The sequence below is a fragment of the Sturnus vulgaris genome, chromosome 2 (genome assembly GCF_052056855.1).
Source record: "Sturnus vulgaris isolate bStuVul1 chromosome 2, bStuVul1.hap1, whole genome shotgun sequence".
Lineage (NCBI taxonomy): Eukaryota > Metazoa > Chordata > Aves > Passeriformes > Sturnidae > Sturnus > Sturnus vulgaris.
Window position 1 is genome coordinate 10544388 of NC_142244.1, and position 25799 is coordinate 10570186.

At 37.2% G+C, this 25799-nt stretch overlaps 1 protein-coding gene across 29 annotated transcripts in view; it reads right to left on the reverse strand.

The window, feature by feature from the left end:
* The window catches only part of LOC148224620 (uncharacterized), a 319037-nt gene that overhangs the window by 86770 nt on the left and 206468 nt on the right, over positions 1 to 25799 (reverse strand). For 10 of the 29 annotated variants that reach the window (XR_015800147.1, XR_015800092.1, XR_015800086.1 and 7 more), the window contains one exon: positions 5227 to 5275. The exons of 3 other annotated variants lie outside the window; for them this stretch is intronic. Coding sequence is in view for 4 of the 26 variants with exons in the window: in XM_088157766.1 (XP_088013892.1) it covers positions 19169 to 19212 (44 nt within the window). In the remaining 22 variants the exon portion in view is untranslated. Of the gene's footprint in view, positions 1 to 5226; positions 5276 to 10607; positions 10799 to 11333; positions 11516 to 11874; positions 12149 to 12336; positions 12628 to 19151; positions 19213 to 25799 lie in introns of those variants that run through there. 16 more of the 29 variants (XR_015800105.1, XR_015800080.1, XR_015800074.1 and 13 more) reach the window with 9 other exon arrangements.

Genomic DNA, 25799 nt, shown 5'->3' on the forward strand with positions numbered 1-25799 from the left:
CCCTGAACAGCTAAAGCTCTTTTGTCAGAGATATACAATATCCCTTTAATCATCTGGACTTGGAAGGCAGTTCTATAAGTGACTGGATGGCTCAAAATAAAAGACTATCCTAGTTGCCTCACAGAAAAGTGAAAATAATATTCAGAACATATTTGCTTTCCTGTAAATCTAGTAGTTGAATCAGCACTGATCAGAAACAGCCTCAACTCTGAAGCAGTCGATCAGCAAACAATAGAAATAGTTATGCAAGGCAGGAGAGGAGGGGATATATTTGTCTTCAGTGCTATTGCCACAACTGATGACCCTGCACAAAAATAGAAGGGACAGTGCTCACATTTCTGGCTGAAAGCAGATATTCCTTCACAAGACCTGTAAAAAGCAGGGTATGACTTTGAATGACAACCCGACTAAGAGCTGTGTCGTTAAGCCTTCCTCAAACAACACCGAAACATTTCAACAGGATGATATTGGGAAGCAGTAAAATACCAAGGGACTTCAGCCCAGTTTAATGGAGGGCTGATGCTGGGAAAAGGCAAATAATCAGTTACCCAGATGGACAAGAATATGGACAGGAGGATATGGGGGTCCCTGGAGAACACCTTTGGTATCCCAAGGACTCTGTCCTGCTGCTGTTCACACTGCTCTGGCTACAGACATGCACTGCACAGGCTTCCCAGGCACTAGGGGAAAACCCAAAGGAGGTGAAAGCTCAGGGCAGCAAATACTGCATGGCTGTGTTTGATGCCTGGAGAGGCTACCTGGAACAGAGGTTAGGCAGTGTTAAGGGAATAAAGTAGGTATTTATTAAAAAGGCTCTCAAAGGATATACCTTGGGCAGTACAAGAGCCCAGCCATGGCTCCACCCAAGATGGACACAAGATGGACAACTCATCATGAATTTTCACACTTTTGTGTTTTGGTCCATTTATATATTGGGGTTAATTGTCCAATTCCAGCTCCAGGTTATGCAGTCCCATCCTCCCAGATTGCTCTCCTCAATTTGCTGTTTGCACTTTTTGGGCCTGAAGCTGCAATGGTGTCCTTGGTTCTCAGGCTGGAAAAGGATTATTTTGTCCAACTAAACTGTGAGGAGAACTTCTAACACTTTATATGAAATTCAGAGTCACACTAAGGCAGTACAGAATCTGAAAACTATAAAAGCTAAAACTTAAGGCATCATATTCAAGATTATTTGCAGTGTAACTACCTGTGTGCAGGTCTCATATAATATATTTATAATGGTGTAATACATACTGACCTCAAGTAAATCACTAAGCACCCCATTTCTGATGGTTTCAGCTTATTTCCATGAGCACATGAGGCTCATCCACAGCCAGAGCCTTTGAAAGTAAATTTTCCATATATTTCTACTATCATGTACTTCATTCTCTAAGAATGAATGTGAAAACTCACAGCTTAAACTGCTAATTAGTTAATGCTTCCCACTGTAGAAAATCACAAGCACAACAATTGAAGAAGTGCAAAATATATGTTTGTAACATGATAGAGTAAGCAAGAACTATTTTAGACAATTTTGCCTCAAAAAAAGGCTGTTTCTTTAAAAACAAAATTATTTGCAAGGAAATGTGCCAATTTACTTGTCATTTAAAAAAGCAGAGAGGGTTTTGAAATTGCTTAAATATTCCATTTAAATATTTTTAATATTAAAAAGTTCTGGTTTAATGTTCAAAATTATCTTTTTGGTTTTCTTTCTCCCAAAGACTAATATAGATGTAGAAAAACAAGACAGAATGAAATATTTCAATATATTCTGATAGCAGATATATAACTTGTTCTGATTCACCTTCCCCTTGACCTTTATTTATAAGATAAATGATAGTTTATCTTTTTTCTATTTCAGAGATCAGAAAGTCATGAAACTTAAAAAAATCTTGACACACATGATAGTTACTTTTCATCTGTCTTCAAGTTCTGTAAAGTAATTTCATCAAAATATTTGAAGATTACTTTTAGCAATATTTTGAATGTGTCTTTCTCCTCCCTGAATTTTTTCATCCTAGGGACATACTTTTAAAAAATCTTAATATTAAAGAGTAGTCTTTTTTTCCCCTGTGGCTTAGTCTTTCCAAGGCCTTAGCCAAGACTTCTAACATTATTGACCATATTCTTATAGCAAATGATTCTGAAGCCACAGCCAGAAGATTTAATTTAAAGTGAAGAATGGGTATCTGGGAGGCATAAAAAGTGCTGGCAATGCTCCTGCTTTACAAGAAAATATTAATATCAAAAATTCAAAGTCAAAAAAAAAAAAAAAAAAAGCAGAGATAAAATGCAGCATCAAGCACGGAATCTCAATTATTTTCTGGGTGGAATAGAGAGCACTGCACTTGTTGAATCTGGAGTACTACCCAAAAAACAGGATATAGATGTTCAGAAGAGGGAATCCTTGCCAAATTGGCAATGCATAGTAGCAATGGTATCATATATATGTAACAGATTCTCCACTCACAGTCATCAACTCCCTGGCCTCTCATAGAGTTGTTCTGTATGTCTGGAAGAGGTTTATACCCCAGAGGAGCAGTGCCTCATCTGTTTGAGCTACAGTGGGCAGGTGTGCTGCCCTTGAGGAGTGATACATCTTTTGTGGGTTGTCTCCTGCATCTATGGGTCAAGGCAGCACCTTTGCCATCCAGTGAAGTGCCTTTTTCATGCCCCTTGATGCACAGCCCTAGAACTTTTCCACATTTCCCCCACTCCGGGCAGCATTTTACTTTTCAAATAATAGGAATGTGAATAAAGCACTCAAAAATCTGCAGTTGCCAAGGATGCAACCTCTCCAACATTTAAATAATCTCTTTTTTTTTGAGAAAAAAGGTACTTCTTTTGTCTAACCCAGCCAACCCTCTATGGAAACTGACCATTTATACAAAATGGTTATGTACAAAACTATGAGGGTCTGGCCAAGGCTGGTCTCTGATGTGAGCAGCCAGTTCAGAGGAGTGACTATTAACAAGTCTTAATTGCAGCAGAGTGTAGTTTAAGTGCCAGGTAGTGTTCATTTTGCACATTTTCACATCTGAATGTCTGCATTCTTTTAGACCTCTCTAAGTTTCATGTCAAATGGCATTTTGCCAGAAAAATACCCAAAACATAAAGGCTCAGTGCTAAAATCCTACCTCCCGGGTAAACAGTGATTTAAATGTGGTTTAATATTAAATGTATGTATATGTGTTAGTAAATATATCCTTGTAAAACACAAATTTGAAGTCTTTATGCCAGAATAGAACATTTATAATATACCGTAGCCATCACAATGTATATGCATTAAAAGAAAAAGGTCAGATGTACTAGCAGTATTGATGAAATCAGCATTTTAACTATGACATTATTAATATCCTTCTTATTGATTGCCATCCATTTCATTGCATCCTCAAGAAGTCCCCATTCACAGACCAGATGCACTGAGCTGATCTGGACCCTTTGTCTCAGAGGCATGAAATTGTTAAAGCCAGAGCACTCTTGTTTAGCAGCACCAGGACCACAGCAAGGTATTATGTTATTCCAGAAAAATCAAACACACAGGGCAATTTGCTGCTGAGGTTGCTTTTTGCATCCCTCACTGAATCCATCAATGCCTTTGTAAGAACTTAAAAGGTGTCAGACAGAAAAGCTAATATAAAAACTTAAGTACAGACAATATGTTAAGTTTTTTATTAAAAATTATTTGATCTCAGCGGCCATTTTTCTGACTAAATCTCCTGCAAATTGTACTGACATTTACACACTTAGAAAGAGATTTTAGATTCTGCTTAGTCAAGACAGAAAGATTTAAATGAAAAAAGCAACTGCTGTATCAAAGAGTCCAACTAAGAGGAAATATCCAGAAATCCATTTGACTTACTCAGTGTCAGTATTTTCCTAAAATAATCGCTAAGGATTAGACTCTCACTTGAAAAGGGAGCCTACAAGTCACATCTGTGGAAGCAAGTAATGAAAATATGTGCAAAGGTGTGGCAATATTACACAGGACAGCCTAAAAAACCTTCTCTCATCATTTAGCAGTCTGGCCAATAGTCCAAGACCCTCTGACTAGTAGATCATATCCTTCTTTTTTTTTTTTTTCAAATCCAACTCAAAATCATAGTTATGAGTACCTCTGCAATGCTAGAGGAAGAGTCAGTAAGAAGGTGGCAGGCACAACATTCTTCCCTTGTGCTTATTCCAAGCAGCAGCAGTAACTAAAACTTCTGGAACTGCAAAAACTTACTTCTGAAACAGGGATTTTATTTTAATAAAAACACTTCCAGGGGAAATACTAGCTTTACCAAAATTAGTGGGATATTAGGATAAGCAGGTTGTTTATTTAGCTAAAACAAAAGATCTGTAATCTTCTCCCTGCAATATTTTAAAACCTATCACTTTTTCTATTTTTTTTTAATTTGTTTTCTTCTAGATATTTCAACTAAGGATGAATCATGGAAGCCTATAAGTAGAGTTTTTTCTGCTTTCTGTGTGAAGCAAAATTAAAGGTCTATTTTCAACATATATTTTTCCTTGTTTCCTGATTACTACCACAGCTTGAAAGTTTGTTTAAAGAAACTGAATCCTAATGTTTTACAGTATCATTTATTCACTGCACTGAAAACAAACAAACAAGCAAAACCATACAAATGTGTTACATCTACCCAGTAAAAAATGAAATCACTAGCAAGGAATCAACTCTTATGTTTTCATGAAACAAGTGTTAATTTTTGTCCAGAAAAATTTTGCATCTTTGCCACAGCTCAGCTATGAACTACACACAGAAAATCCTGAGAACACAATGTGAACACAAAATGCTGTTGTCTAAAGACACCTCAGTTTTACAGTGGGAGTGTTGATGCCTCCAATCTTTTTATTACCTGAAAAACCATCAACAGCTTTATAATGATGAATGCAATACAGTTCAGTTTGTATTTGCAAAATTCCCTTTTAAAAACAGCAGATGTGTGCCAGCACATCTGGAAACCACTTTTAATTATACTTTCCTCAAGTGGGAAAGCAGTAGCTTGTACCCATAGCGAAGGTTTTATATCTGACCACACAAATGCTTGCAACCACCTGTGCTTTACACTGATTTTCATTATAGACTGTATCACATTACTGCCCTATTATTCCAGAATGCCATTTGAAGCTGTTGTGCGACTAAGCTGCATCAAGTGTGGTCTTGAAAAGACCTCTACTCTACAAAAATGTAATAAACTTGATTGCAGTTAGGGTACTTACCACTGAGGGTATCACAATGTGCAAGCTCCTCAAGTTGGCTTCTCTTGCTCTGAAAGTCATAAAAGGTATACAGTAACAATCATTATTGCCAGTCTGGGAATTGGAATTTACCAAACTAATGCATGTCCCCAAATGAGATACCTTGTAAGTATTTGAAATTCTTTCCGGTACTTGTTTCTTTCCTTCTATTAACACAGCAGTATTTTAGTCAAATACTCTGCTGCTTCAGTCGTGCTCTGAGACCACAAAAAGCAATTTCAGCTGTGATCTGCCAGCATATAACGCAATTTCAATTCTGTCATCAATATTTTCATAGGTTGCAAACATTGTGAGTTACATGACTTGGTTGGGTTTTCTAAACTCAAACCTTTCTCCCCTACTCCATCTTGCCCCACCCAAATATAACAGCTGTTTTTACATCACTGGTCCTCATTTCTCACAATTAAAAAAAAAGTTTCAGATCTCTGAAAAACTCTTCTTCTTCACAACCCTCTTTCTATATTTTGGAAGACTGTAATGTTGATATGCAAGATTTTATATGTCCCAGTGGAAGGGAGAGGTCAAACTTTTGTAACGCTCAGCCCTTGGGAGACATGGCATGCCCAGGGACAGACTCCTCAGAAACGAACACCAGGATGTGCAAACTTGTAAAACACAAGGTAGGCCATTTTACAGGCTATTTTTTAGGGTAATTTGCTCTGCTGACTTGTACAATGTGCAGGTAACTTAAAAAGCACCCAAACAACTCTTCAGGATAATCTATACTGCTTAGTAATCCATTACCATGTTTGAAAGAAAAGTTTCCACATAGTTATTGATCTAAGAACCCACATTCACCTGTCTCGTATTTTCTGCTTATGATTCAGAATTATAATTCTGCTTATAATTCTGGTAATAATTAAATTTTGCTGTAACTCATGAAGGATCCTCAGAGGATCCCTCCCAGGATCCTGAGCCTTCTCCCCGTGCTCTGCCCACAAAAACTCCTCCACACCCTGCCGAGGGCTCTGGGATCGCAGCTGTAAGACAGAGAAAGGCTGAGAGGGGCTCAGAGCAGAGCTCAGATCCCAATCCAGGCGCTGTGCTCCCTCTCCACCAGGCAGAACAAATGCTCTGTGCAGTCACAAGTGCCTTGGCTTGGCTCCTGCCCTCCCTCCCGCCTTGCTCCGTGCAGCTGCTCCGGGGCAGCGGGGCCCGGCGCCCCAGCTCAGCACCCCTGGGAGCTGCTGCTCTGCAGAGCTGCAGGCTTTGCTTTAATGCACCTTTGTGTCTGGTCATCTCGGAGCCTCACACGCCACACCTGGTAGGCATTTCAACATTCGGCCGACTCTCGGGCATTAAAGTTACGTAGGGGGTGTTCACTGGGTCGTATGTGCAACTTTTGCAAAAATATCTAAAGTATTCTAAGATTGAGTATTTTAACAGTCCATAAGTCCACTGCTGTAAAAGCACAACTCAATTTCACACTGCGAATACGTTTATTAGCCATGCAAAGAAGGTACAATATTCCTACTACTATTCTTTAGTTATCTGGGGTAACATTTTCACATTGCTAAAAACAATGCTTACTTATGTGAATTACTTAAAAGAAAAAAGGATCATTTTCTACTTTAAAATACAGACACATTCTGAATATAACTTGTTAAAGGTTTTCCAACTAAACACATTTATAGGTCAAACAAAGACTGAAGCATTCTGTGGTTTTATAAAAAAGATAAAAGTATCCCTTTTTTGTTTGAAGATCAAGGTATCTGGAAATCAACCTTACTAAAAGAAAATTGTGCCTGATTATCAAAACAATAGGCCTAGAATATCAATTCATTTCGTCATGGACACACACAAATGTAGCATTTTAATGGGGATAACACTAGAAGACAGGTAGCTGCACATACTGAACTCCACTTGAAATGATGATATGAACTCATAAATCATGGTCAGGAACAAGAGTCATTTCCAGAAGGGGAGTAAGACAAGGGAAAGGACTGTAAACAGCCAAAATAAGCACTCAGACTCTGCTTCTTTACAACACAAGGAAGGCACATTCAAGTCTTTTACTCAGTAAACCTTCCTCCTTGAGGAGTGCCAGTGAAGACAAGGGAGCTGCTTGAGTAGGATGGCAATGCTGGTGCCATCAGGAACTAAGGGGGAAGAGCAGCCAGGTCACAGGGTGTGGGATCCAGAGACATGTAGTCAGGGGGATTCTCTCTGCTGACTGCAATGGACACTTGCCCTTATACCTCTTTAACTATATATACCTCTTTAACTATATATATATAAATAGTTATACTCTTTCTATATATAAATAGTTATACTATAGTTAACTATATATATATACTTATACTATAGTTAACTATATACATACATATATAACTCTTTAACTCATAATGTTGTCATCATGAGCTTAAGGATGTGACGGGAAGGAGAGAAGAAATGTCTTTGAAGTCACGAAATCTATCCTAGATTCTGGATACCTGCCATTTTAAAACACTGAGCCGAGCACACTCAGCCTTAGCAGCAGGTTAACAGTCTGGAAGCAAGGAGCAAAGAGAGGAAAAATCCTGCCATGGATCGTCCCTGCCTCACTCCCTGTGATTCCAGGCATTTTGGGTGCACTGAGCCATATCCCCATGCCCAGCCAGTCAGGCGGTCCCTGTGTCTGCAGCCATGCTGGAGCCTGCCCATCGTGCCGCCAATCCCTCCTGGAAACCAGCTCCAGGGGCTGGTGCTTGCTGCTGCACATTTCTGAGGAAGAGGAAACATGTGGGCTCAGGATCAGGGTGCTGGAGAGGCTGAGCAGGCAGAGGGATTGTTCCCAGGAGCAGGGAGCAGTCGGCAAAGCAGCAGCGTTTTCCCCAGAGCTGGGTGGATGTCGTGCCTGTTCTCCCCTATAGCAAACTGACTGAAAATACGAAAAGTTTTTGTAATCCTATTGGTCCTGCCAAGGGAGCCTGACTGGCAGGACAATATATCTTTGTTCTCAATTAAAAACATTATTTGGGTGCAGTAATTATTTAAAAGCCAGGAGGAATAAGATTTTGTGATTATAACCACAAATTACCAATTGAAGCAAACGTTTTAAACAATCAAGGTTTGGTAGAGAAAGAAAAGAGAGGAAATAATAACAACCACTACTTTGACTCCATGTAGCCTTCATCCAGCCAGCATAATTTTACTTGTATTCTGAAATAAACGCACCATAATCACAAACCAAAATCGTGACTGTAGTAAAAACCCACATACGACACATGCGGATGTGGAGGGATTCCATCAGGACATTGCATTACTGCAAGTACCCTGCCTGCTCTGTTCTCCTTTGCCTTCGAACACAGAGCAACTGTGGCTGTGCTAACACTGAAAAATGGGAAGCAGAGCAAGAAAGAAGTGGAGAGAACTTGTGTTAAATTGGATTTTCTTGTCTACTCCTGTAGTTTTTATCACCCAGATGACAAAACATTATCATTAGCAGTTTATACCAAAAGTTAACGTTTGCCCATGGTTTTCTATTTTCTCTAAACCACAAAGGTTGGAGCCTGTTATGCACTCCCCTTATCTTATTCTGTTACTTTAGAATCTAAGAGCACACTGTGCACATTAATCTTTCATGGCAGAGTTCACTGAAGTTCTGCCAAAATTCAATAATTATGTTCCATCCAATCCAGCAATTTATTTATCTCATTGCTGGAATTTAGAACATATAGAACAAAGTACTTAGTTTATATGAATTAAATCCTTGCTAAAAAAAACCCAAACCAAAAATCCAACAAACCCATAAGACAAAATAAAAGAGCCCTGTTTCACTTCTAAAGTTTTAAAACACGTAGCAGAATCTACTGAGAAATAAAGCTATTTTTTCAAGACCAATGTTTTCTTGATAAATTGAAAGTATTCCACGATGTTTAGAGTTCATTTTCTTTCATATAAGTGAAAGTATTTTATGAATATATTTGTAACTTTTATTCAAAAGCATAACAATATGTACCACTTACTCTCCACTACTAAAATATGAAATATTAATGGCTAATGATCAATAAAAATACCAACTAAAATGCAAGAATTTGTTTTCTGAATGGAAAATATATTGATTTACTGCACTGAAATGGGTAACTGAGAGTTCAGCATTTCTATGGAGCAAAATCTGAGATACAAAATTACAACCAAGTTAAGCTTTATAATTGCACTCTTTCATGATGTGTTTGCAAACAAATAGAAAACATAAAGCCCTCCAAGCAGGAAGATTAGACACACATTATTCCTGAGGGCTGTTAAAAATAAAAATGGCACAATGGAGAATACTTAATATTCTTCACCTTTTTTAATGTCAGGAAAAGTAACTAACCTATTTATATATATATTTATCCTATTTATAAAGAAACATTAATTCACTGGTTTTGAATTTAAAAATATAATGCAGTGTCTGTGCATTTCAAACTTTAAACTTATGGATACAGAATGCTGATTTATCTGATGAAAACATGATTTTTTGTATGTTCGTATAGACAATAGATTTCTTCATGAAGGAAAATGCTAATTTATAATGTTTTAATTTTTTAAGAAAAGCTTTGTTTCTTCGTATATTAGTCTTTATATTTCAATTATGCTATCAGAAAAAAAAATTCTGGATTTAAAAACTGTTCACAAAGTTTTTGGATAATAACTTGCTGTGATTCATAACAAAACCCTTCACCAACCAAAATAGAAAAGAAAACCTCTAGAAGCAGTACACTAGCATGTGTTCATTATTTCCCAGTAAAATCTTCTAGGCAAACCAGGAATATCACAGTAAAACATTTTAAAGTTAGTTTTGCAGTAACAAGGTGGGTACGTGCATATTTTAACTTAACAGTACCTAACTCAGTAAGCCAGAAGAAATTACTTCCACGCACCAGCAAATAAATTACATAATGATTTGCAAAAACTCTACTATCACATTTACGTTTGTACCGAGTATGCTCATTTTCTGGCAATGCTTTACATTAAAACAGGATTCAACAGTGACGTATTTTTCCCCTGTTGTAAAACTTTTCAAAAGCCCCAGAAAAATCCAATTAAGCTATATGAGTTTTATTTTACTGCAGTTTTCCGTGTATTCTTTTGCAACATGTTCATCTTGTCTGCTTATTTTCATCTCAAGTACGACGTGTTACAGTTAAACTTGTAGGAAGAGTTTTGAATCCTGTAACTCAGCCTGCTGCACTGTAACAATGAACAAACTCTCCCAGCCAAGTTACACGAAAGTACCGATCCTGAGGAGTCTGTAAAGCTCGAGCTTTCTCCCAGCGTAGCTGTGTCTTGCATTATGTAATAAAGGAAACACACACACACACACACACACACCCCCAACACCTTACAGAAAATACAGTTTAGCAGAAGAAAGACAATACCTGCAAAGCCCATTTTAACAGCAGCAAAAGGGATCAGGGCTGGGGGCAGGGGGCAGGGAAGGTGCGAAAAGGCTGTTCCGTATCGATACCGCTGCCGAAAGATGGTGTTGCTTATAAATAAACAACGCACATAGGAAGGAACCAGCAACTCCTCGCCTGCAGCCACAAGTGCAGAAATGTAAAATAAAGAAATACCTGACAAAAGTGCTGCCCAATGCATTTTGTCTTTACATTGAACACACGTGGAAACGACACTGGGAGTAGAGCATACACAGCGTGTAATAGGAGGTCCCTAATTTCCAATTCACGGAGTAAATTCACAGAACCTTCAAGTGTACAATAATAATGTATTCACTTACAGTGCCAAACTTGTTTATATAATATCAGCAAGGCATAATAACCCATTTATTGCACTGATGATCTCCACAAATTTCAGAACTCTGAGCACACTTGAAATGTGAACTTTTGCAGCTCCTTACTAATGTTTAGACTAACTCCCTTTCCCCCTTTTTAACAACAAAGGACTACCCAGCTCCTGTTCCCTGTCTCACAGATGAGATCCATACCCAGATTTCAAGGAAATGGGATAAATCCAAAGGCACATCCAAGATTTTCCTTGCAAATTTCCCCCAGTGGACCCAGGCATGTATTTTTTAAATACATATATCAAAAAGCTCCAGTCATACAATTCAAACAAAGAAACTTCTCGAAAATATCATTACTTACTGTTTACTGAGCATAATTTACTGAGATTAAAAGTTTAAAGATTCATCTGCTTTACGTCCACAAGTGTTTTAAGCAACCCCTAATACTGTATGTTGCTTAAATGTGAAAATTAGTGCTGCTTTGGCATGTTGAAAAATATAAAGATACCAACGATCCTCATTATGCCTTAGCTCTCTGTAGCCTGGTTTTGGAGGTACGTAAGCTGCGGAAATTTAGAATGATAATAGCAACAATTTGGTACACGAGGAAAAAACAGACCCTCCCCCCCGAATGCTTCAGATATACTGTATAAAGTCATTTTGACATGCCTACACAACTGGTTGTGGCAGCTTTCAGACATGATTCCTAATCACAAAAAAATGCTTCAGGTTCTTTTAGAGAAAGCTTGCCTTGGGAAGTTGATTTTGGCCAAGTGCCAAAATCATGTGCAAAAGGGGCCCTCATTACCAATTCATGGCAGCCTTCAGCGCTGACAAAAAATGTGACCCAACAGGCTAAAGCAACAACTAAAATTAAAAAGTATGAGACAAAGACAACTTACTTAATATTCCTTCCATCGCCACGTTAAACTTTTCCGTAATTAAACCCTTGTTAGTTCAAAGCAGTTTTCAACTACTTTTAAATGATTGCACAGGCAGTCTGTAACTGTGGAAAGCTTTCCCTGCAAATTCTCCCCAGCCACTCCACTTCGAGCAGCATTTGGGTCCGACAGCAGAACTTTTTTGCTCTGCGCCTCTGCAAGAAACCCCTCTCCAAAAAGAAGTGAAGCGTCCGCACGTATTCCAGAGAAAACTAAGCAGATTATTACAAGCTTTTGCAAGCAGTAAAGGCATAGGAGGAGTGAGGAGGAGGGAGGAGAGAAAGGACTCGAGATGCAGGAGCAGCTATTTCCTAAACTTTCTAAAAAGCTTATCAAAATGGGCATGCAAACTTGAAGCAATTGCAATTAACAGCGCTCGCTGCCCCACTCTCCCATAAAAGCAGATTTGATACACGGCCTTACCTAGATGTCGTCTGGCTTTTCTGTGGATCAAAAAGTTTCCTGCCTAAGCACAGAGATATTCTTTCACAAACCATAAAGGCCCCTTTTATTAATCCAGCACTGTAACAGCCCGCTTCCTAGACCACGTTGAGAGCAGGATGCGTCAGCTTTCGAGAGAAAAACAGTCTTAACACACAATTAGTGGCAGATTGTATAATAGAGGATTTATCTTAAAGAGTGAAAAGGCATTTTTTAAAAAGCAAAGAGGGTGCGGTCAGATGTTAGGCTATCCCTGAGAAAAGGGGCCTAGGCTGCACTAGTACCTAAATACTAGCAGAAGCTTACTGGGAAGGGAGCCAATGGAATGACTTTGTTTGACCCAGCTGCCAATCTCTCCTGAAGCACTGCGCCAGACTAAACACTGACACTATTTTAACTCAAATCAGGCTACAGCAGCTGTTTGCTTTCCGGCTCTCAGCTATGCACCATGGCCATGATGACTCTGCACAGCACATATGATAGAGCTGGGGCACTTCTGCTAAAATATGTTTCATGTTTGGGCTAGTGGTATAGAGGTGGGGGCTGGGGTAGCTCTTTAGTGGGGGGAGGGTCCTATTTTTTCATTTTATTTTTTAAACAATATCTCTGCCTCCATTTTCCCCAAAGTCAACTAAAAATGAGATTTGAGGCTCGCAAAAAAAATTCAGAATTGCAAGTCAGGGGAAGAAGAAAAGTTCTTGCTTGGGACAGACAAGAATCAGAATACACTGGAAAGGGGTGTGTGTGTGCATGACTCCAAAAATCCACCAACTATTTAAAATTTCTTTTTCTCCTGCAAGTTGCTCTAAAATTGATCAGTATGATCAGTATATAATTAATCAACAGATTCTCCCTCTCATTTTCAGCTTTAAAAAGAAAGTCCATATATATTATATATATATATATATGCGTGTTAAGAAGCAGGCATTACATGTGTGCATAAGAGAGCACACATTTACATATGTATCCAGATTCTGATCTAAGTTACACCAGTGCAAATTGCACTGTAAGCAATGAAGTTATTACAGGTTAAAACTGAGGGTGGAATCTGATAGCCAATTTACATATGAAAGCATATGAGACTGAAATAAACCATGGTCATTAGTAGTATCAGGCGTATGGCATGCAGGTTGGTACATCTTTTCTAACTGAAAAAAAGTCAAAGAAGAGTTGCAGCAACAGAAACAAAGCACATACACATTTGAAATCAATGGAGGCTTCTGAAGCACTGGGCATGTTACAAAGGTCAACATGGCATCTACAGGTTTTCAGCATTTACACCTAAACTTAGGCACAGTACTTAAGACAAAACTTGGTTTCCTCTCACCTTGCTACAGAAGGTTGCTGGCTAGTCTCAAAAACTGCATGTTGCTATAACTTCCTCAGTCAGTAAAAAAAAAAAAAAAAGAAGAATACACCCATCTAAAAGCAAAAGGCACAGATAACGAACCCAATCCTTTATAGTTAATATAAAAGTGTGCGGAAGGTCTGGCTCCTGACATGTGAATGCCTTCAGCAAGCACTGCTGGGTATCTCCAATTCAATATGTATACTCAACAGAGATAATGGAGAAAAAAAATTACTAAACAGAAAAAGAAAATAAACCGGAAAAAAACGCAGAAAAATCTATTCTGTACAAGCTGAGCCTGTTGCTCTGTCACAAGCTGTTGGCACCACCAGATTGCCATGAGCTGTGCGACAGCCTTCGACCAAAAACCAGTGGAAGTCATTCACATCACACAAGCTCAAATCTCACTAACTACCCTCACTTCTCACTGGTCCTCAAGTACATGAACAGTTTTAGAAAAGATCCTGGAAAAAATCTTAAATAACCCACCATAAAATGAATATGGGTTACAAATGAAATAACTAATGGATAGCACAACAAATGTCAATGCTCCTATCTAACATGAGAATTGAAATGGAAAAGCACACCTGCATAATGTCTGAAATGTCATGGAAGAATGTGCAATTACTACAAGAAATGCAGTTACCTACACCTGAGAACTCTGAAATCTTAAAAAAGCAGATAGGTAAGGCAAGCACAACAGTTTTTGCAGGCCCTCTCCCCTCTCTCTCTCTCCAGACAAATATTTATCACAAGATGAACTTGCAGGCCCCCTAAAGATAATATGACTCCTCAGCAAGGAGTGTGTTTGTCCTGTGAACTCACACCTCACCTTGCCCTGCACTAAAGGTAAAACCGCAGCAATATCTCTAGAAAGACTTTAACAACATTGAACTTAGCATGGCTGGAAAAGTACAGTACAAGATAAAAAGCAAAATACAGGCTGGAGTGAAGCTTTGCCAGCTCCTGGAGGCAGAAGAGAAGGTAATATGGCCAAATCAACAGACACAAATTGAAGATGACGGGAAGGGAAGGATGTTCTCAGTGAAGCCAGCAAGGAACGTATCCAAGACAGGACAAGATCAGGATGCAGATAAACTATGGTGGATAGACACTTTAAACATTGTCATAAAAGAAGACAAGACTATACATTTAAGAGTGGAACACAAATGTTTTTCATTCAAACGCAGTATAACTAGCAGAAAGCTTACACAACCTTCTCCTTGAAGAGTCCATTGAAAATTTGTTCCTATTTTGGTTTGTAAGGATGGATCCTATTGTCAGAATTGCCCCAGGGTAGCTGCCAGAGAGGAAGGTGGTATCTGGCATTTCTTTCATTTTTAAACATTTTTTCAGCTTTGGGCAACACACTAAGAAACACAGGGAAGCACTGGAACCAGTAACTAGTAGAGCTTTGCTGACAAATACAAATCTCTTTCCTTCCAGAAAGCTGTTTAGAATTCTTATTATCTAATAAATGAAGCATTAGTACAGCTAAGCATATTTGCAGTTCCTGTTGTATAAAATCTCTGGTTGCTCTTAAAAGGATTCTCTGTTAGAAATACCACATTCATTTTTTTCCCCTTGATTTTGAGGTTAGGGAGCTGAGTGTGTATGCAATTACATCATGGGCATCTATGCCAGCTAAACCTCTTCAAATTGTTGGCCACTATTGATCAAATTTATGATTGGAGGTTTCAGGTGTACTTTTTAGAAACTCAGTAGTTTTGAGATGTCTATTCCATAAAAAATATAGGTCAAATGAAGAGAGGAGTGAAATTTTGTTGGCATTCTCACGAGTAAATACGGAAAATCTGTAGAAGAAAAACAGCTAACTGCTTCATTACTTCATGGAGAAAACTTCCACCAGACTCACATACTGTTTTAAATATCAAAGTTCTGTTAACCTCAAAAAATGGATTCACAGGAAAACAGGCTTCTCTGGTAATAAACTACTTTTCTTTTACTGGGGAGCTGATAGAAAGCATATTGAACATATCATCCAAAGCCTTTTTTTTGTTTGCTTTGCGTTTTGATTTCAGTTACTCATTTAGAGTGACTTATTTTCAACCTTGTTGCTTTTATCTTTAGAAGCACAGTTTTAGAACGCCCAGTACTTTATATGATTCCTCACTTCAAGTTAACTATAAAATTCAAATTGATTTTAAAAGAGTCAGGATTTTTATCCTTTTCTTCCCCAAGCCTAGGTAAATTGTCAGGGGGTCCTAGAAAATAGTGCATGTAGAGAACTATGCAGGTTGTGACCTGTTTATTAATCACTGTGAGGCGACCAGTAACTTCCAGCTTCCACTTGTGCATCAGCCACTTCTGGAAGAGATGTTGGCCAAAACTATGACATAGCACTGCAAGTCAATGGCACTGAGTCTCTGGCTGTGCGTTTCTTCACAAACTGAGCCTTCTATTATTTGAACTTTCAATAACCATCACTGCTAGGCTAGAAGCCTTTCACTAGTAAGAGTCACTGGGGACATAGAAAAAAGAAGAAATTAAACACAAACCAGAACATACATTTCAGTGTTTCAGATACTTCAGGGGAGTGAGTTAAATTTCCAAAACTGACTTCAAACAAATTTATTTCCCTACCTACTGCATTAGCACATCACAAAACACTGATTTTATTAATGTGTTTCATTTATAATATGCTTATTTGTAGCTGGAAGACAAATAGTGAAATACAAGAAGAAAAATAAAAAGAAATGGAAAAAAAGCAACAGCTGCCTCCTAGCAAACAGGAATACATGCTATACTCTCTATTAAAAAGTGAGAAATATAAATAAATCCAAGAGACAGTCACCTATTCATGTCAAAATGGAACCCAGATGCTAACAGCTGAGAAGAAACTTGCCTCAGAAATTTGATTGCATAACTATCTTTCATGAAGGATTTTTGTAATCCTCTCAGTAAGCCAGTGCCCACAACACCACCACCAGCAGTAGTACACTAGACTTTTCTGTTCCATTTGATTAGGAAATCTGGGCTTGCTGTGGTCCATAGACATCTTTTAAACAAGAGCAGAAAACATGGCAGTGACTTTTGTAGCTATGGAGTTAGTTTAATTCAAACTCTAAAATTAGTCTTGCACAATCTCATCATCTCCAGATGCTCCTTTATGCTCATAAATCCACTAAAATGTTTATATTGTCTCATGCAAAAGGGTGAATGCCTGCTGCGGGTTGTTGCTCCAAGGCAGCAATAACTTACTATGTCTTTTCTGTAGCAAGTTGCAGTGCTTTTTTGAAGTACAATCTATAGACATTTGCTCTTTCCATCACACCTCCCACATTTCCACAAGCCACAACATATTTATGCTTCAAGACATCTTCTGGAACAAATCAGTTTTAGTTTTGAATTAGAATACAGCATGACATGAGACAGATATAGCTGGGGTTTCTCCTAAGAAAAAAAATTTGTGTGCTTTTAGAACAGACACCAAGCAAATATCAAGCTTGCATATAAGCCTTAGTTCCAAGCCAAGGAAATAGCTACCATATGTATTAAAAAGTCAGTATCAAACATAATTAGATTAGATATAACACAACTGGGTCCCCAAAGACCACCATCCAATCTTACTCATTCCTTCTTTGGGACCAATTATCATGTTATTATACTGAGTAGTGCTGAGAATCTATCAAGGAAGAAGATCTTATTGTTTTGCTAGACAAAAAGGCTGTTCTTGTCTCAAACATCATCCTTTTTGTCAGTCAAATTCAGCGTTGGCACATAAGATCCCTGAGCTCATACACAAGCTTAGCTCTGTTCTCCTACCACCATAATTTCTTCTGTAGTTTTGATTTCTGAAAAAGGGACACATTTCCCAGGGTTTTTTTCTGTGGGTAAATATCTTGCACGGACTTACTTTCTCTTACTTCCTCTAAGAAGTGATAAACAGGAAGAAAAAAAAAAGGCAGCAAGAAAAATAAATGATGAAGATTTTTGGTAATGAAACCCTCTGAACACTATTTACAGCATTACACAGTACTGAGACGTGAGCAGCTCTAGGGGGAGTGTGATATGTGATACAGCAGCTCAAGGTGACTAGAGATCTGGATTATTGGTGCTTCTTTCTAACCCCATTCCTGGCTCAATGGGTATCCCATGGGATATAATTTAACCCCCTCTGCTCCTCTGCTGATGAAAAGGCACAAGGCTCAAAAGGCGTATGAAAGGACATGCAAAGTCAAGCCTTTGGTTGTCTTAGTTTCTCTAAAATTGCAACAGACAATGTTCCTACTGATTTATAATCAAGTAATAATGTACTAATATGAAAAATATTAATTCTTGCTAAGTGACTTAAGATACACCTTTGCAGCAATCAAAGAAAGCATTTGATCATAAATTAATGTAAACTGAACTCAATTTCTGAGTCTGTAATTTTTGCCAGTTCCTCATTGCCTGTAATGTTCTTCTAGAGTAGAAATAAATATTAAACAAGGTTCAATTGAATATCCAGAATAAACTTGTGGTTGGTTGAAGTGCCATTTTTGTGTAAATTGGAGAGACAAGGCATCAGATTTAGCTTTTCACTGCATACTTCACAAAGATAGTCCTAAGCATTAATGTCTGGAGTTTTAAGCTACTTGCTTCACTGCAAAGCTTAAATAACCAGTCACTCTGCCAATGCCTATGCCTTTAAGTCGATGCTGTGTTGACTCTTTAAATATTTTCACTTTTTAATATAAACTTTTCAGACAAAAATTTCTCTTAGAGAACAAGGACCCTACACAACCAATATGGAGAGAAGTTACCACTTCCTGGTCTTTCAGTCTCACCTGTTTAAGTAAAGCTGACACAGCACAGATGGATGCATTGCTCTTGTCTGGGGGAGGGCTTGCTTATCAGCCTTTTAATGACTTACAGAAGGAATCACCCCATTTAGGAGTCATGATGGTACTGACTATTAATATCAAGCAGAGAGCCTACCAGCTACACCAGGAGATTGAAAAAACCTGTGTTAGGTTCTATTCCAAACTCTGGAGAGGAAAAAAGCCACTTGGGAATTGCATACATTTATCATTTCAAAATCCTGCTCAGCAGGAATTTCTTCTTCTGCACATTTAGACACAACCAAAATTAAACCTGGCAATAAGAGAGAAATTCTTCAGATATTCAACATCAAAATAGCTGGTGTTCATGTGCACCCTACACCAAAATAGCTGGGTTTCCAAAATATTACATCAGAGGGTTTGGAAATTAAAGCCTTTATTTGCATAATATAAATCCACCTATAAACTGCCTGTAGACGAAACATAACATACCACTGAAATAACATATACAATACTATCATTATATGCTTCATGCAAAACTGGCTGCCTAGAGTCTTCTCCTTCCAAATCTAACACATGACAACTGGTACATCTCTATAATCCTTTAGTCTTTGCCAGCAACTACCTAAACAAATAAGCAGTGGATAATGAAGCTTAGGTATTACCTGTTATTACTGTACATCTATGACAGCCCATGAGAAAAGACCACCAGCTCCAGCCTCTTGACTAGGTAAAAAAAGAAAATCATAACATTACATTGTTTTTCTTAGGTCTGTGGTACATCAGAACAGGTTTTACAAGGACACAAAGTAAAGGACAGCAGTGTAATTGATCAGTCATCAAAACAACAGCAATAAAATACTATGCTGGAAAATGCACTTAATAAGTTCTGTCATACTATTTTGATGTTCTACATTTTCATGACTGCCACTAACTGTCAAGTGAAAGTTCCATGAAATACAATGACTTGTATAGATTAAATTCATACTTCATCTTCCATAACAGTTATTTATACAAATGTTAACCTCTGCATAGAGACTACCTTCCTGATACAATGCCTCCTTATATATAAACACAGCTTTTATTCCACTCCCATCTGCATTTTATTATTTTAGACAGCACTTTACTGTCACTGGAGAAGTTTCAAGCTTAATCTAAGGCAACTTCTGCATCCCAGCTGAAAAAGTAGCAGCTATGAAAAGTAATTTGCAGTTAGTCACATCATCACAAGTTGGTTTACATTTACTCTATATGAAGTTAAATTACCATTCCAATGTGAAATGCAGAAAACGGGAATTCACTTATTACGAAGGCCTTGCAAAGCCTTTTTCAAGCCGTGGGCATGGTCTGTCCCATCTGCTCAACACACACAGTTTCCATCACTATTAGAAAGCTGTGTGCAGGTCCTGATGGGGAACACATGCCTATTACTCGAGTCTCCTGAGTAATCATGTCTCATGAACAATCAAACTCAGAGTTTTTGTTTAGAACTCTGTGTACATTCGTAACGTAGAATCTTGGTATGTAACAATCCCTCTGAAATCACAGTATTTAAAGAGCCAGTATTTGAGGGATGGGTTTCACAGACTTCTACACATGCCAAATCTTTCTCAAACATCGCAATCTCAAAAAAAAAAAAACAACCAAAAAAACACAGTAAGAAGAAAAGAAACACAGCAGTCTGCTCAGTTTGAATTCACCTGCATTCAAATTGATGCTGGAAATGATGGATCCTCCAGGTGCATTTGATTCCTACATATGCTCAACATATTTAACAAAACCTACTTCAAAAGTGTGACAAGTGCATGCAAAGTCCTGAACAGTAAGCTGACTAATTTTCTTCAGTTAAATGATGTTTCAAAAGCTTCAAGTATCCACTGCTCATCTGACTAAGGAGTGGAGAGAACACAGAAGAGAGGACATAGAAACAGAACAAAGCAAAAATCTTTTATGGGCTTCAAACAAAAGAACATTAATGTTTTCACAGCTTTTGGGGGGTAGTAATTGAGTCCCCAGACTGGAGATGAAGAAGCTAAAATGCAGTAATACTTCATCTTTCATCATTTGGTGCAAAAGTCTAGCAAGCTGCTATCAAATGTAAAGATAGTGGCCAAGGGCAAAAGGACCAAAATTGGGGTGGTGGAGTAGAATGAAAATGATGAGCAAGAATTGTGGATACATTACTAATAATACCAAGAAAGTACAAAAGGAAAAAACAGAAGGTGGTGGTTTAGAAGGAAGAAAAAGAGGAAGAGAAAATGAAAGGGACCTTTTTTTCCCTCACTCATCAAGCCTGCTACAATGAGGCAGGAAAAACAGAAACTTCAATTCTTTGCTACTTCAAGTTCTATTGTTGGACAGAGCTAATGATGGACATCTCATGGGTCATTCAGCCCTAGGAATGAACCAATTTGGAAAGTCACATAAAAGCTTTCCTAGTAAAAGGCACCTGCCAACTAATAGCAGCAGTTGTGTTCCTGGAGGTTCAAAGATTTTGTTAAATTTTGGGATTTCTCTTAGCACTAACTAGAGGGTGCTTCAACACACAATGCTTTTCGTATTCCAGTAATTCAAGTGACTTCAAATATAGTAAAAAATATGTCTTTAAGTGCCCATTCTGTACCTCCATAGTTACACTACACTAGCACAAATGCTATATGAAGCTTTACATACAGAAAGATTGTCTCCTGTGCCTTAAGCAACTTTTTAAAATCTCTATTGTTTGCAAAAACTATGACAAATTACTCATCACAAGCTTAATGATGACTCATATATTGGCAAAATGGACAAAATTACAAACTGTTGATTTTTTATCCTGAATCTATGTTAAACTGAAATATGTCCCTTTAAATCAAATAGGTTTATTTCAGGGATGCAGCTGCAATGTGGAACGGGGGTGATATAAGAGAATCTAGAACTTTGAAGAAATCATTCTATCTTTTAGAGAAATGCAACTAATATTCTGTTGAAATGCATTTCCATGACTATGAGGCTACCAAATTTTATACCAGCTGGAGATCACCTTCCATACATTATTTTCTCCTAACTAGGAACATGCACTAGTTTTAGATTTGGTGTTAGGCAGATAGAATAAAAATCAAAGAGTGAACAAAGAAATACATGGAATTACTTTTTTCCTTTTCATGAAATATTTTCTTCTAATTGAGCTTTCATTTTGTAGGAAAACATCACGGGTGTATGGATTTTAAAATCAATTATGTACAGAAAAGAATTAGAACATGCAAAATCCTGTACTCTAATTTGGGTCATGAGAGAAAATTTGCCAAAATATTTGTTTAGCATCAGAGGCAGAGAATCCTTGGTCTTAAATATTATATGAAAGAGAAGGAACAAAACATAGTAAGATTTAACACTAATATAATGTTAAATGTTCATGTACAGCAAACACAACAACAAAAAATATGTTTCTTAGCCATGCCTTAATTACGAAACCATGTTTTTAAAAAAAATGTAATAAGAAAACTACTTTTACAAAAGAAAGAGTTAGGCAACAAAGCTATTTATGCAGTTTTCTCAGCACTCAATATAGGACTAAAGAGTCTGCAATTTTCAAGGTGATTTGCAATTTCCATTAATTTGTTGGAGGTTTTGTAGCTCAATAATGAGACACTTTCATCAGTTATTAGTGAATCAGAGCTGTTTGCAGCTTTAATTCAAACACAGTAAATACAAATGCAAATGTGCACATGATTTTCTATTATTATTTCTAGAGGGTGAAAGAAGGCAAATGATCTTCAGGAGAATAGGGATGTTTATCATTACTAGCCTTAAATTGGGTAACAGCCCTACACCACTGGAAGTGAACTGGGGGTAATTGGTGAATGCCAATTTTTGGGTTCTGATGAATTGCAAATGGTAATTTGGGGCTGAATTACTGCCTTTACCCCCACCAAAGCCTGAAAATCTAAAGCTTTTTTCTACTTTATGAGTTGTTATTGTTGGATTATTATAAATATATGGTTTTATTCACTCATCAGCTTCTTGATTCAAGGGTAAATTTCTTTCTTGTCTATGTTAATTCTAGCCTTTTAAATCCAGCATCTTCAAGTCCTTGACCAAGTATAGACTACATCTTTATTTTGGAGTTTTGATGGAATGGATTGAAATGAGACTCTAAAAGAAAAGATTTAACTGTATACTAAGGAGCCTGAAAATTCAAAAAGACACTCATATAGTTCAGAAGGTGACCAGAGGGATTCCTAATGTCTGTTGAAGCTGATGTAAAAATCAGTGTCAACAAAATTTGATATCAATCTAATCCCATTCTTTCAAAGCACTATTGAGCATCTACCTCTACAGCTCTGGTCCAGAGAGCAGTAAACTTATACTTTTTTTCTTTCAATTAGCAGGTATATAATACTCCCTTCTTTCAGACCAAGCTGTTAATTAAAAAGAAGAAAAACATTTTAATTAGAGATGAGTAACACAGTGGTTCTACTCAATAGCCACTTGATGGCAGCGTCATGTATAAAAAGATTTGCCTGTGAAGTTAAAACTTTAAAGAAACCCCTACAGTAGCAGTAAGAAGCCAACCCAAATGATACCTTGATTACTTCAGAGTATTAACCTCCCAAAAGAACTCTTTTTAAGGGTACTTTTAGGGTCAGCAACTAAATCAATATGTAAACCCATAGCAATAATGAATTTTAAACTTCAGAAATAAATAATAATCAGAAAAACAATCAGAATAAAAATCAGAAGTGCTGCTATAAAGATTATCCCTTTAAAATCTCTCTTTAGTATCTAGTAGTAAAAATTTTAATACCTGTTATGACTCTGATGTCCATTCCACCATGATATACATTCTAGCATAACACAGGGTTAATTTCTTTGGGAAGAAACAAACTAAAATAATTCCATGAAGAATTGCTAAGAAAGAGTTCATGGACACTTTTTAAAACTTAATAAGTAAAATTTAATAAAAATATATGATATTAGCATTAATTTTGCAGCATATAACTGTGAGAATGCTTGCCATCAAGATAATCCACATTCTTTGGTCAACTGACATGGCCAAATAAGCTTGATAGAAGAGGGAAAAGAGCTCATGGAAGGGTATAGGTCAAATTCAAAGATTTCTCTTCCACTCCTGACTTACTAATCAGTTTGCACTTCAGCCTGGAGAGGAGCCCCAGACTGTTTCAGCTGGGCAATGGGAAGGACTGTGCTGAAAGTGAACAATCAGTGAGGATCTGCCTTTACCTCCCAGCACCTCCAAATGTGATCACACCCAACTTCAGGCATTTTTACACTGCTTTGAAAAATAAATCATTCCCAACAGGTAATGACAGTTCTGAATATTGAAAGCATTGGTCAATAACATTGCAATAGTGCAACTGCAAAGACAGCTCTGTGAGAAACATATTCTACCCTTGGTTTGCTACAAAATGTTTGCAGTACTAAACATGGATCTAGTGAAGAAAATACAACTCTCTTATTCCAGTCTTTGAAGAGTTAGGCAACTGGTTAAGACTAAATACTGTGATTCTCTTGATTTATGACTGGAATTTCTATTGCCATTAATGATTATTCAATATACTGGTCATACTAATCGAAAAAAATCAATGTTCATATATATACATATATTTTTGAGTTATAGAAACTAAATAACATCCTGAGCGAATACAGAATTCATACCCACAAAATTTTTCAAAATTTGGATAACTTCATTCCAAGCACTACAGCTGGGAATGTTTTTCAGTCAAGTTCTTAAACCTCTGCAAGTATGGTTTGCAATAGAAGCTGAAAGTCCATCAAGTGCAGAATGATAAACAGAAGCAATGTTTTCGATCTAAAACTCATGTTACATTTCTCATTACTTTTGTCAGTCAAAACATTCATATGGAATAGTCTCAATGGTTCAATTGTACTTGAGTTCTAAAATTAGATAAATGTCCTAGAAATTTCCAGAAAACTTGGAAAAAAGAAATTAAAAAGTATTTCCTGCCCTTCCTCCACCAAAACCATTCTGCATTAAATGCATTAACATTAAAAAAAAAAATTAAGAAAGTAGTTCTCTGATAGTTCTATTAAGCGGAATTCAACACAATATGACACCAAAATAAAAATACCAAACAGTTCTGGGACCATTCTTCCATCAGTATCTTGAAAAGATACTTTTTAGGTTTTATGTGAACCTTAATGTATTGAGGGTGACTTCTTGAATTTTTCTTGGTGTTTTATTTCACTTAAATTTATATTGAAGCTATAAACACTGTTTTATTTTATACCTAACAATAAACAGTTTACCATAACTGGGACTGGGAGAGTGAATAAAGGGGAAGGGAGGAAGCGGGACAAAAAGTAGCAACTGCAAATTCTATTTCCAAATGTAGCATTACTATGTTCCTTCCTGTACTGAGTGCTGCAATATATTAGTCATTATTTTCATATTAAAAAAAAAGAACAAAAGATTACTGTTGTCTGAAAAATGTTATTTCAGGTAAACCTAAAGAATATGAATCACATATGACTGAAATATGAACATAATAGCTGAAATTACTTCTCTTCATGCATAAAAGAAAGTCCTGAGGCTGCAACTTTAGTGATTTAGTCAACTGTATATGATTTATGAACAATTTTTTAAAATGAAAGAGTGCACAAACCTGCTCCTCCTCAAACTAGAGAGGCAGCAAAGGGGTTTGCTCATTTATTAAGGACCATCTACCTCTGTATCCATTTTTATAGGACTTCTTTTTCATTGCTATGGGCCGAATTTTTCTATTCCACCATTTGGAAAATATATAAAAGGGGCATTTCCAGGATTGATGTATTCATGACTAAATCTTATAAACATGGTGTGATAGTCTATTACTCATCATATTTGCTCTTTCAGCATGGTGGTAGACACACAGAGAAAATTGTCATGGAAACTAAGAACCTGGAAGATCATTCTGGAGACCATAGTCAAGCAGGCTCCAGAGCTGATGGTGATCACTAAGTCACAGAATACAATCAAGAACAATAAAACCAAGTTAATTTCAAATTTTAGTGGTGAAAATGAGAGAAAAAAATAAGGTTTAGTTCGTTTGGCTCTTCAGTTTACTCATTAAATTTCTTTCGAATCACAAAACTTTAAAACCACTTTGGAATTAATAACACAAATAATTGTCAATATTGCAATAAACGGCAGTTCCATGGTCACAATGAGATTATGCATTTTGCTGATTTTGGCAGCAGCAAAGCAGAAAAGGAAGCAAGGAACAATGACTCAAGGTAGAAGCTGAAATGGTGAAGAAGCCTGTGGATGTGGAGCTTGAGTAAAGGTGGCAACTTAAAAAAAATTCTTTCTA